This window comes from Galeopterus variegatus, unplaced genomic scaffold, assembly GCF_000696425.1.
Source record: "Galeopterus variegatus unplaced genomic scaffold, G_variegatus-3.0.2 Scaffold656, whole genome shotgun sequence".
Classification (NCBI taxonomy): domain Eukaryota; kingdom Metazoa; phylum Chordata; class Mammalia; order Dermoptera; family Cynocephalidae; genus Galeopterus; species Galeopterus variegatus.
The window spans coordinates 67,086-81,017 of record NW_007726767.1 but is presented as its reverse complement, the minus strand read 5'-3'; the positions used below and the strand labels follow the sequence as shown (position 1 = coordinate 81,017).

Below are 13,932 nucleotides of genomic sequence, written 5' to 3'. Positions count from 1 at the left end.
AGGGTTGCGATCCATTGCCAGACAAAAAAAAAAAAAAAAAAAAAAAAAAAAAAAAAAAAAGAAAATGTAAAATATTTAGAAGGTTACTTGGCAGATAAAAATGTTCAACAAATGTTACCTACCACCATACAAACATGCCTTGGGTTACAGATACATACATAGGTGTTTAATATAGTAATATAACATAAAGCTATGGCTATGTCTGTAATATCCACACACAAAGGGCAATCACCCAAGAAGAGTTCCAGGGTGGTAATGAGGCATCACTACCAACCACTTAACAGGACAGCATAGAGTGTGTTTATTTGATTGCTTTGTGCTTAACCCAACCACAACTCATATGCACGTAGGTCCTCAATTCTACCGGATGATGGTGGTTTTTCTATAGGTGGTTATTTGGAAGCCTGCCTCTCAGTTTCTCCCTGAACCTTCAATTAAGTGAAATTTGGATGAGTTGAAGGCATAGGAGGGATTATAGAAGCAACCCTGGAAGCAAAATGGGATGTTCTCCACTGGCTTTTTTTGCAGTAAGTTATTCAAGATACAGCAAGGATTGAGTTGGGGATGGAGACTGACTTCTGCTAAATTCTGCAGCACCAGTGGTCCTGCTCTCAGGAGGGCAGAGGGGTGCTGCTGTCCTACCTGGTAAGCTTGGTGCCGATCTGCTGCCTCAGCTCCAGCCTCTCCTCATCTGTCTGCCTGGGAAGGATGTTCTTTTCTTCCAGCTCTCGCTTGGAGGGCCTGTTACTGAGTTTGATGGCTAAGGAGTCCTTCCTGCAGACCTTCATGGCCAGGGAGCCTGCAGGAGGGAGAAATGAGTCAATTAACGCTGACACATACCTGCCTGGGCTCCTAAAGGGTCAACCATGGGCCATAAGGTAAAAGATAGGAGGAATGCAATAAAGGGCTGGCTTAGCACCTGAGCATGGTTAAGGCCTCAGCTGGCAGAGTTCCTGCCATCAACATACCCTATACCCTTAGCACTGTGTGCGGCACGTGGGCAGCACACAGGGAGCCAGTGACTGGATCTCTGCTCTCCAGGAGCTCCCAGCATGTGGGCAGCATCACAAAGGAGCGCAGGACCCGCAGTGGAGTGTGACAGACAGTCTGCCAAGGGGAGACGGCAGAGAGCGTTCAGTAACCAGGGAAAGCTTCCTGGAGAATGAGGAGCTGGAAGCTGAATGGAGTTGAGATTTGAGCAGGCAGCAGGCTGGTGGGAATCTGCATTTGCAAAGGCTCACTGGTGATGGAGAAGCCAGGGAACCTCAGGAGACAGAAGAGCTCAGCTACACAGGAGCTGGGAGGAAGTGCAGGAAAATGTGACTGTGCGGACTAAGAGGGGCTAGTTTGGGGTGGGAGTGGAGGTGAGGTCTTTAACATAGGCAATACTCTGGGATTGCTTTTTCTTTTTAACATAAGGGATTCTGAGCAGCCAGGGCAGGGCTTCCTTATATCTGGTATAAACCCGTGGTTCTCTGCCAGGGGTGATTTTGCTTCCCAGGGGACACTTGGCAAAGTCTAGAGGCAGTTTTGGTTGTCAAAACTGGGATAGCAGGGGGAGGCGCTACTGGCATCTAGCGGGCAGACCAGGCGTGCTGCTAAACATCCTACAGTGCACAGGACAGCTCCCATCACAGAAAATTATGTCTCCACATGTCAAGAGTGCCCAGGTTGAGAAACTCTGATAGGAATCTCTGGGCACAAGACAGCCAGGCTGAGCAGCTGCTCCTTCCATTCAGGGATCATTTAGGTCTTTGGCTGCCCCCTGCAGTTCTCTCCTCTACATGACTGAACATTTCATGGCTCACCAGTACTCTTTCCAGGTCTCAAATTTAGCTAGCTACCTGAAGCCTGGTAAATACAGAGCAGGAAGAAGGTAGCAGCAAGCAGCAAGTTTGGGGATTTCTTTGGAATTTATTTAGTAGTGCTGTTCTTCTTTCCTCCTCCACTGGTTTTGGAACATGGGCTCTGGAATCTGACCGAGCTGACATCTGATCCCAGTGCTGCCTCCCAACAGATGTGAGGCCTGGGGTGGTTCCTCACTTCTCCAGTTTCTTCCCTTATCTGGAAAATGAGGGTAATCACATCGATGCCACAGGGTTGTTGTAGGATGTCAATAAGAGAACAAAATCTCAGCATGTTGTCAGGCACACAGGATACATCCAATAAATGCTTGCTATTATGATAAACTCACTTATTAAAAAGTTGACCCAATATTGGGCTATACTCACCTAACTAAAATTTATTACTCATGGCCAGAGTGATAGATTGCAAACTTGACTTTATTTCTTTTCTTGCCTCTTAGCATATTTTAAAAGTTTTTTAAATTTTTTATTTTAAAGGTTTTAAATAAGAAATTTAAATTCAAGCCTTCTGAAGTTGCTGAGGTATGCTTAAAAATGAATTTATTGCATAGAAATGATTAGTATCTTCTTAGTGTTTTCTAGAGAAGAACAGAATTTTGAGGTTTTTTTTTTTTTTAGGGAAGAGGGTTGCCTCCCAAGGGAAGTGAGTAAGAGCCATCTAAGGGGGTAGGAGTGGCAGCAGGTGTGGCAATGTTCAGAGCTATGAAGACATTCAGAGGACATTTATCCTCCCATCTTCCTGATGAAGAAACCGAGGCCCCAGGAGGTGAGCTGAGCTGAGCTGCCCCATGACCCAGGTCAGTAACACCAGACCCTGGATTACAGCCAGACTGTTGGGCACCCAGGGCAGCTGTCTGCCCACGTGTCGTGCTGCCCCTCCCCCAGGGCAGAGTGTGGGTGACATACTGGTGTACAAGGAGCTGTCATCATCTTCATCCTCCTCTTCCTCTTCTCTCGTGTATAGGCAAGAAGAGTCTTCGTAGTCTGACTCATGAGGCACGTTTTCTTTATTGTCATCACATTCAATCACAACAGTTGGCACTTGTCTTATTTCCGGAAGGCCCAGAGGTCCTGCTTTTGTGACACCGTCACCCGAGTGCAAACCAGAGCTGTGGTAAGAAGTGGAACAGGGGACCCGCTGCTCGGAGCTGTTGAAAGAGAAGGAGGAAAGAGGAAATTCATTTTGGCTAACCCATCATATATATGCATCAGACCCGTTTTAAAACTCAGTTGTCCTGTCCTAAGAGACAGAGGATCTACCAGACAATTAAAGTCCCATTTCTCATCTTACAGAGAATCATTTTAGGATAGCGGAGTTTCCTGATGGTGGTAATGACATAGAATAGGAAATAAGAATTCTAACTCCCTGCGGATGGATGGTGGTGGTGGTTGCACTATGATGTGAACATACTTAATGCCACTGAACTCTACACTCTACAATGGTTAACACAATAAATGTTATGTGTACTTACAATTAGAAAAATAAAAATTAAAAAAAGAATTATAATTCCACCAATTTTTCTAGTTAAGATCAATATATCCAAAGGCCAAAGGAAGGTTCATTTGTAACCCCATGTCTCAGAGAAGGGGGACAGGATTAATTTGACGGTGAAGCTCAAGATCCAGGATAGGAAGATAATGAATGTTCTAGCTTTCAAGAGGTATATAGGGTGCCTGGTAGGAAGTGAGGATGGGAGAGACTCAAAGAAAGAGAAGAGGCAGGATGGACAGAAGCCTGGAGACCGATGCAGAAACATCAGGGTGGACACTGTCAGGGATGACCTAGAGAAAGTTCTCTCCACAGCTAGTGTCACAGCCTCAGTGCAGAGCCACAGGCAAGGCCAGTCTGGTTGTTTCTGTGGGTCAGTTTTCTAAGAAACAGTAACGACAACTGTTCTTGGTTCTACCTCTTAAGTTGAGTCAACTTGGATCAAATATGTTTTTGAATTAAAAAGAAAAAAGCTATACGTGTTCATTGTTAGAAAATAAAAAATGCATATCATCAAAAATAAGCCTGTTACTTTTTTAACAGAGTCCATCTGAGGATCCTATAGCAATTCAGAATTCTTTTCATGACAGGCTCTGCTTGAAGTCCAGCAAGAGTAATGAGACTATGGAGCCAGAAACACAGAGTTAAATTCTGTAATTCTTTTTTAGGTTAACTGGAAGTGGAATTTATCTCTTTCATTTAAGGAATTTCTAAACACTGGAAACTCAATGCATTTTCCCATCCCGAAGTGTCTGATACTCATAAGAAAATGTAGAGTGAGGTTATACTATATATATCAGTAAGTTTTACATTTGAATATTTTATCCAAGGAAAATCTTACTTATGATATATGAATGCTTGTATCTCCTTGGAAGCTTTCAATTATGCTTTAAATTATTGCTATGTCTAATTTAAATTCAATTAACTTTCTTCCTTCCATTGTTCCCAAAGAGCTGTTTATCTCTTTGTATTTTTCCCATAACTCTTCCACGACACAAATGGAAAATCCAGTTAACACACGATGAGCTATGATGTTCAAGGCAATGAACTAAATCAACTAAAAAAACAAAAACATAAACCTTCAACTACTGAATAGGATTAAACCCTGTACTTACAAAAATTCAGCATCATACTAGACATCAGCAGTTTGAGTGTTACAGCTCCTGAAAGCTAGAACTTCATTCATTATCTTCCTACCCATTTCCCAGCTAATTTAATACAAATGACAACAGGAGCAGGAAGGTGGAATACTTGACAGATGTTCTCCAGGGTAACAAAGATAATATCTGACTGAAAGGTGGACTGACTGGGGACTTCCTGCCCCAGGCTGCTATCAGGGTGGCCCTGCTATCAGGCAACAATGGTCACTACGTTCCAACTGAGCTTGATTTCCATACTGGGTATTAAGGGAAGCAGGGAAGGAAGGGGCAACGTTGTATGTAATTCCCTGGCTTGCATTTTGCCTTAGTCCTGCCTTTTCCTCTCCCCTCTTTATAGTTTAATTAGCAATCATTCCTCTAAAGAACCAGACCTGGGATACGACAGCTGGGAGCTGGGTTGAAAAGCAGCCAATAGACATTCTTGTCTAGTGAGAACAATCTTTTGAGGGAAAAAAAAAGTCAGAAACCAGAAACCACAAGTTCCTTAAGGCTGAAGGCTCCAAATTGATTCAAGAGAACAGAGAAGGGAGAAATACTATGCAAAGGAAGGTAGGAAACTTAGCTTCACAGGTAGCTTGTGATAAATAAGAGACTGAGTGAGGTTTCTTCTCCCTCGATAATACATCGGAAATGACAGACCTTCTGAACAGAGTGGGATTACATGGAGGACCCCCAGCTACTTTAGCAGGCAGGGACCAGGTATCACGCTACCACCTGTAAGACAGGGGCCAGCCGTGGTGGTCAGCGACTGCCTGGTGGGGGCGCTCTAGAGACAGCTGGAGCCCTCTGCGTGCCAGTCACCTTCCTGAAGTGTCACTAGGTGTTTTCCAGGAAACTAGTGAACCCACCAAAAGGGTTTTTAAATATTCTATTAATAAACATCCGTTGAATGCCATTTACGTGTGAGGAAAGGTGCTGAGAGGAAAACAAACCCCAGATGAACCCATCTGTTCTGTAACTTTGGGGAACCACAGGAGAGCAGGCAGAAGGGGGGTAGAGGAGTCAGCTGAGGAGGAGGCTGGAAAGGTGATCAGGGGACCTCAGTCTGAGGAGCCAAGACACAGACCTGAGTCCACGTCTTGGCATTTACTCTGTTCTTGACACTGGGCAAATTATTTACCCTCTCGGGGCCTCAGCTTCCTCAATGCAAAACTGGATAATCATGCCTTTTTTGTATGACTGGTGTGTGTGTGAAGTGTCCCATTGGCACAGCCGTAAGTGAGACCCTTATTTATTTATACAAATGGCCTCCTAGTGGTTTCACAGCACGCTCACTGCCAGTCCCTTCTCCACACTGTCGTCAGAGCAACTTTCTAAAACTCGGATCTAGTAGCCTCACCCATTAGAACTCTGAATGCCTGTCTAGTCTACAGACTGATGCTCTAAGGAGTGACAAAAATAAAAAATCTAGTTAAGGAATTAGGAGCTGTACTATTAAAAAAAACCAAATCCACTTAAAAACAGCATCTAATTACATGGGGCCTCCACCCCCCGCGGTGTTGGGCAGAAAGGGGAACCCCTAGCAGAACATCCATCTCAGTAACAATAATAATAACAATAATAGATAATAGTAATAGAGTTCTCAAGTAGAAGATTCACTGTAAATAAAAGGTCTCACTGCTAAGGAAAAATGAAAACCATTAGCTTACAAGCAGTAGTTTACACAGCGTGACATGCCACACTCTACACAATTTGGCCCAAATTAAGCCAGCCTCATCCCACTTCTCACTGCTGTCTCCATATCTTATCCCTCGTCACCTGCGCTATGTGTTTAGTGCTCCTGGCCTGCAATGTGCTCCTGTCCCATCTTTTACTTTGCTGATTCCTATTTACCTTTTAATACCTGTCTCAGGCAACACCTTGCCTGTGTTCACAGGAGAGCCCTCAACTGTGAAAACGGCGAGCATCTGTTTGCTTACTATCCTCCTCTACCCGCTCAAGGCTGGAGGCTCCTTGGGAGCAGGGACCATGACTTATTTGTGTTTGTATTGAGTGCCTAGCCCTGTGCCTGACACCAAGGGGACACTCAGTAATTACTTTTTTTTTTTTGCTGAATGAAAGAAAAGTGGGCTGGAATGACTGATGTGCATGCACATTTGCAAGTAGTTGACAAAGCGTATTCAAAGGGTTTTAATGAATGGATTGTTTTTTCATTTTCAGGGAGGCATCTATGGTGCACTGTAGAAATGTGGGTGCCCCAGATCTGGCTGGCACCTATATAATAGCTTAGGTAATGACAGAAAGGCCATCCTCATCAAACATGTGGAAGATCCAAGGAAGAGAAGAAAAGGAGGGAAAGTGAAAAGAGGGAAAATTAACTGAATGTGTCACCAACTGTTCTAGAAACTTCCACATACAGTACCCATTTCATCTTTGCAACAACCTTGCAGGAGAAGTGCTTTTATCCCCACTTTATGAAGCAGGAAACTAAGGCTCTTAGGGTAATTAACAGGCCCACAAGGACACAGGTGGTAAAGGTAGGAGCTGGGATTTGAACCCATTTTTGATATTCTGTACCCAAAAACTGAACCATGACACTTACAAGATCATGTCTTTTGATTAAATACAAACCCCAACTGTACCCATTGCAAGATGGAGAAAACATCATGCCCTGTCAATGACATGTATAAAAATGGTCATCATTACTCTATTTATTTATTATTTTAAAGATGACCGGTAAGGGGATCTTAACCCTTGACTTGGTGTTGTCAGCACCACGCTCACCCAGTGAGCAAACCGGCCATCCCTATATGGGATCCGAACCCGCGGCCTTGGTGTTATCAGCACCGCACTCTCCCGAGTGAGCCACGGGCCGGCCCATCATTACTTTATAACTACTTTAAATCTTACCTTCTGGGGTAAGTGATAGTGTTCCACCTGGCCATGATCAGGCCACCCCTGGGGTACTGAGTTTAAAGGATTCATAGGATTCATCTCAGACACTGTGTTCAGAATAGTCAGTGAAGGGACTCATCTGTTAACCTATCATCATGGCTGCTTTTGCACCAAAACAGCAGAGTGGAGTAGTTACAACAGAGCATAAAATATTTACTATCTGGTTCTTTTCAGAAAAAGTTTTCTGACCCTTGATTTAAACCAGTGCTTCCTAAAACTCGATCACACTCACGCCTCCTTAATTTTTTGTGTATGCCATCTTCGAAGTCCAATTACAAACAATGTAATTTTTAAGTCAATACCTTTTTAAAAAACTTAAACACTATACTAGCCTCTTCTTAAGCAAACAATATCTTTGTAATCATAGGTTTTATATGCTAATTATATATTTATAATGTGTTAAAATAAGTATATATTTTTATGCTTATATTTTAAATATTTATATTATAGATAAATATGTATATTTAATAAAATATTAAAACTTAAAAGTTGACCTAAACTCATTTTATGTACCACCAATGATGTAGATATTACACTTATAGACAAAGCTTATTTATTTTTAAAAGTTTATTTAGGGCCGGCCCGGTGGCGCACTGGATAGTGCGCCGCTTGGGAAGCGCGACGGCGCTCCCGCCCGAGGGTTCGGATCCCACATGCAGACCGGTTCCCGCTCACTGGCTGAGCGAGGCGCGGGGGCAACACTGAGGGTTGCGATCCGTTGCCGGACACGGAAAAAAGACAAAAGACAAAAAAAAAAAAAAAGTTTATTTATTTGTTAATATTATTTTTTACATTCTAAGATGTTGTGGAGCAGTTGGGGAGAGAGGGAGATGGGGAGAGGGAAGGAAATAGGGTGGGAGAAAGAGGAAGGAGGGGGACGTGGTTGAGGACTCTGGGACCCCTCTCATTCCTGCAGGGGAGACCAGGGGGCTTCCAGTGGTGGCTCGGTCAGCTGGGCTAGATGCAGATATCAGGGGTGTGTGGCTGAAGCCCTCAGCCGGTACGGGGGCGACACTGAGGGTTGCGATCCGTTGCCGGACACGGAAAAAAGACAAAAGACAAAAAAAAAAAAAAAAGTTTATTTATTTGTTAATATTATTTTTTACATTCTAAGATGTTGTGGAGCAGTTGGGGAGAGAGGGAGATGGGGAGAGGGAAGGAAATAGGGTGGGAGAAAGAGGAAGGAGGGGGACGTGGTTGAGGACTCTGGGACCCCTCTCATTCCTGCAGGGGAGACCAGGGGGCTTCCAGTGGTGGCTCGGTCAGCTGGGCTAGATGCAGATATCAGGGGTGTGTGGCTGAAGCCCTCAGCCCCACACTGTCCTGGCTCGGGAGCCCGGGGTGCTTCCTGAGGCAGCTCTAGACTAAGCTTTTTCAACATCAGTCTGACTGACATTTGGGACCAAACAATTCTTTGCTTTGAGGACCGCCCTGTGCATTGTAGGACATTTAGCAGCACCTCTCACCTCTACCCACTAGATGCCAGTAGTACTTTCTCCAATTGTGACAACAAAAATACGTCCAGGTGATTTGCCCTGGGGTGGGAAGCACTGGCCTAGAGTGCCCACGATGAGTTTGCTACTTCCCGCATTCTCAGAGTTGTACCATGCAAGTCTCTTCAAAAGCGACTTCAGTATTACCAGGCATTTGTGGTATTTGCTGAGTAATGAATTATCCATATCCTGTTGCGTAGGTCCCTAACTTGCCACGTCACAGGCTAGCATTCTGGGAACTGTGTCAACACTTGGGTGCCATTAGGGTTCCATGTGGTAAGCTATGTGTGCCCTTGCTTCAGTTTCCGAGCAGGTGGCCTGTGAATGCAGGAGCTTCACACAGACTTGGGAGTGGAGCAGCTTTCCTCATCATGTTGTTCAGATCAGTGATTCACTCAATGACACCCTAGTGGCCTGAGAGTCACCCCATCTTCTGGAGTGCCTGTCAAATCCCTGAGGAAATGCTGACTCATGTGATAAGACCCAGACCACTCACTCAAAACTCTTTGGCATTAAGCATTAAGTTTGCTTCGAATTCAAATGGACTTCACTGCTCCTGGGTTGTGCTCACCACCGTTCTTCCTGTAGCTACTGAAACCGTAGGGAAACATACAGCATCTCATCCTAACCTCCTAGGTGGCACCTCTGTTAATTCTTACTGGGTTACTGCAGATGATAAAATTTAACATTAAGTGCTCACACCGTGCCATGTATCGACTCATTTAAGCCTCGCAACAACCCTAGGAGACAGGTACTACTGTGATTTCCCCATTTTTGAGAGGAAAAAACTCCAAGCTAGAGGGGTGCCAGCAATATCGTACTCGGACAGTCAGACTACAGGACTTGGTCTCTTACAGATGTCACTATACTGCTGCCTGTGCAGAAGCCATGCCCCCCGCAGTGAGATTCCGAACCTTACTCTTCTTCCGGAACCTCTTCTCATCACGCTCACTCTACACCGAGCCCATCCTCTACACTGCTGTCAAACAGGTCTGATCATGCAATTCTCCCAACTGAAAGAGCTTTGAAAGGCCTCACTGTAAACTGGGTGAACTCCACCCTCTTTGGCGTGGACTGGGAAGTGCTGCACAATCTGACCCCCAATCCCTTTCAATTTCATCTACTTTTTTTTTTTTTTTTTTAAATCACATTCCTAGTGTCTGCCCCAGCATGTTGTGGACTTCCTTGCCTCCCTCTCTGCTCCTGCCTACGCTCTGCCTCAGAACTCTCTCCCCAGAGTTTGGCCTGGAGCATCCTACCTATTCTTCAGGAACAGCTCAAATATCATTTCTTTTGAGAAGCCTTTTCTGATTTTTCCAATGGAAACCAGTCCCTTATTTGCACTTCCACAGCTTCTGCTCTGACCTCTGTTACAGCATCTATCACATTATGTTATAATTACATGGCCAAGCAACTCCTCCACCCCCACTCCTATAGACTGTGATAACCAAAAGAATCTGCTCTGACCAGGTCAGCTAAATTACAGAGCCTTGGGAAATCTGGGACAAGTCAGTAATCATATACATCTGACCTGAAAAATGTCATCATAAGACCATGTTACTCAGAAGCAGCCATAATGGTGGAAGAAAGCCATAAAATAACCTAGAATACTTATTATCCTTACCCTAGATCCCTGCTTGTAGGATGTAACCTAGTAAGAATCCCAAATCTATATGTCACGTACAGCCAACAGAAAACCTGATGAAGTAATCAGGTGGGGCTGTCATTCTCTCGCTCCTCTGACCCATCCACCTTCTTGTGATTATAAAATTCTAAACTCTGCTGGCCCTCCTTGGAACATATTTTTCAGGGCTACCTGATTTATGGGTCTCCCCAGTTGCACCTGTCATATTGGCTCAATAAGTTCTTGCTATGTGTATTTGGCCTCAGTTTCTTTTTAGGTCAACAACTATGAACCTCTCAAAGACAGAGTCTGATTATTAATTGTCTTCACATCCCAGCCTCATCAATATGCATATTTTTGGAACTGATGGAAAGTCAATCAAATATTTGGATTGAAGTCCCATACCATATTACACCATATTACATTCGCCATCATTTAATTCACTAAAATAATTATCCCTTACCCTTGAGTCTTGCTGTTGTAGGGTAGGTATCCTTGTGAAAGGAGAATTAAGGTTTTTAGAAACAGTGATCTAGAGTTCTCTTTCCTAAGAGGACAATCCAAAGAGCTCAGGCACAGAGATCCATGCAAGGAAGAACACGATGGTACCCTGTGCCTTCCATCCCGGGACTGTGTGTGCACAGAAGATATAACAGAGAGAGCTTAAGCCTATTACATTTTCCAATTCTACACTCACACACTGTCAGTCCAGTTCAGTTAAGACTGGTCAGAGTTAGGTTGCTTTGTAAGGTGCGGTCGTTGGGTTAGATGACATCTAGAAGATTTCCTCTTATACTAACATTCTATAATACATTTCAACAAACACCAAAGGTCTTATTCTCTGGGGCTGGGGGGTTGGAGATAAGCTTCTGTTACCCACTATCTAGGTAGCTCCAAATAATGTAGTTTTCCTGACAAATGTAATAGGAATGAACATACAGAAACCAAGGAGCATTCCGTGATGGTCACAGATGTTTGACAGCAGCACCATTTTGGAATATTTCCGCTCTACTACTTGGATATTCCAGGATCATTCCACAGGTCAGGATGAAGGAACAGGGACATCTTCCAAAACAGCTGCAACAACTAACACAGATGGTCCCTTATGGGTCCTGTAAGAATGACTTGTAAATGCTCATCATCTCATTTAATCTTCACAAAAGCTTGCAGCGTTAAGAAGAGTGTTGTATTATCTTGATTTCGTGGATAAGGACAAGTGATCACTGGGTTACGATCATAGCAGGGACGTGAATTCTCTCTCCACCTACCACGGTGCCTTCTCCCAGAGAACCAGCAATGCCCTTTACTTTCTTATAGACCTACCTGCTGACTATAAACTGCAATCTACACCACAAACTTTAAAAAAATGGAATAATTATCTTTATAATGAAGAGCAAGGATAAGAGATGTTCACACAACCCAACAACTCCTTTGCTATGAATTTTGCTGTGAAGAGCCCCAGGAGGAGCGCCTATTGTGGAACACATAGGCGGGTCTGAATTCTAGACTTGGATGGTACAAAAGTTTTTTTGCGAGTAGCAAATGGCCGGGGTGAGCAGGTGTGCAGAGAGAATAGGCTACAGGAGGCAGGAGCGAATAATCACCAAGTTGGATAATCCAGTTGAGGATGTCGGAGTATTGTCAATAAAGGAAGGGGGCATGGGACGGGTTTAGTGTATATTGCAGCCACTTCAATGATGTATTTCCTTGAAGACAGAAATGCATCACCCTCCTCTCCTCCCACTCCCCTTTTTTCTTCTTCAGGACTTCATCCCCACTCGATATCATATTCCCTATTTATTGGTTTATCATCTGTCTCCCTCACTAAAAAGTTAGCTCACAAGGACAGGACTTTGTTTTGTCCTTTCTATCTCCCCAGAGGATGAAACAACCTCAATATCTCCCTTAATGAAAATGAATGAACAGCAAAGAATGACCAGAAGTTACCTACAACAGGAGGCTTGCTATTTACAAGAGAAACACTAAAAATAGAAGGATTTGGAAGCTTGAGAGTAAAATGCCAGTCTCAAGTTGGTAAAAGACACGTTTAAAACTCTGTTATATTTCATTCTGTCCCTATGACATATGAGGAAAGCGAAAAGCTTTATTCTCTCCCCTCGGTCCTGCCTGCACCAAGAATGACATTGAATGAGTATTCTTTCTGGAAAACTCAGCTCTCTTCTTTGACTCTGCTGAACCAAGTAGGAGACACACAGATTGAAAACACAGTGGCACCCTTCAGACACTCATTCCCTACCCCCCACTTTTCTTTTCTTTTTTTTTTTAAAACCATTTAATGGTCGCATGTTTCTAAGGAATTTCTAGACTTTGAAAATTAAGAGACTGACCTACCATTGATGTTTATTGCTGGGTGAGTTTAAGACACAGACCCTATTTTTAATAATTCTTAAAAAAACGAAATGCCAAGACATCTACAACAAGTCAGGGTCATTAAAACAGTAACTCCCTTCTCAAGAGACTTTAAAATCATCACTTTATCTGCATTGCATGGTTAACAGGCTGCTGAGCAGAGAAGCGCTCTCACTCACCCATGGGTGACACACTTTTGAAATGTTTGTAGAGATTCAGGGCCAGGTTGTGAAACTAAAAAACTCACTGTCTCTTTTAAATTCTAATCTTCCTTAAAAATACTCAGAAACTACTATCATTTCGAAAGAAAAATGTGTAATAAAGGGATACTGTTTTCTGGCATCTGATTTCAAGTGCATTGATTGTTAAGAAAAAAGAGACATTAATCTTCTTGAAGGACAGAGAAAATTTATTATCTGCAAATATGACAGTGAAAATGAAATTAAATTTCAACACGAACAGCTTTTGTAATGTTGTCTGCACGAGTTAGGAAGAGTTTTCAGAGGGGAGAGAGAACAATCAGCCGTTTTCTTCTTGGACACCAAAAATGTGTGAGAAATTATGCTGCAGACTGCAATGCCTGAGACTGAAAAACGACAGAAATAACCACTGAAGCCCAAAAAAACAGTTAATCAGCTTTGTTTTAAGAAAGCGGGCACACATTGTGTGGTTTATCATGGCCTAAGATTAGCCTTCTAAGATAAGAAATGCAACATTAGAGCTTTTGTTTTTTTGTTGGACTTCAGTCAGCAGGAAACTATGCCATTCTATATATAAACTAGGGTACTGGGCCTTCCTGAGTAGAGAATGTATTTTGGGTTTCTTTTTTTCCCAGCAGTGGTAATGGATTTAAATTAATTCCTTCACAACCCTTTCTCTGTCCTTCCAAGGAATAACGACCCACATTTCTGAAACACTGTCTGGGGTTGCGATGTGGTGAATGAAACATATAAGACATACAGAGTCTGACCAGCCCGCTCCTCCCAGTATTCTCCATTTCTCTTGGAGAAACCAAACAGTGGCTTTTCTACCTGAC

General features: G+C 43.4%; 1 protein-coding gene across 1 annotated transcript in view; it reads right to left on the bottom strand.

The window, feature by feature from the left end:
- Positions 1 to 13,932, bottom strand: part of PHACTR1 (phosphatase and actin regulator 1) — a gene marked incomplete at its 5' end in the record, with an annotated part of 116,541 nt that overhangs the window by 48,547 nt on the left and 54,062 nt on the right. The window contains 2 exons of the mRNA XM_008571043.1: positions 643 to 799; positions 2,772 to 3,013. Of these exons, the coding sequence (XP_008569265.1) occupies positions 643 to 799; positions 2,772 to 3,013 (399 nt within the window). The remainder of the gene's footprint in view (positions 1 to 642; positions 800 to 2,771; positions 3,014 to 13,932) is intronic.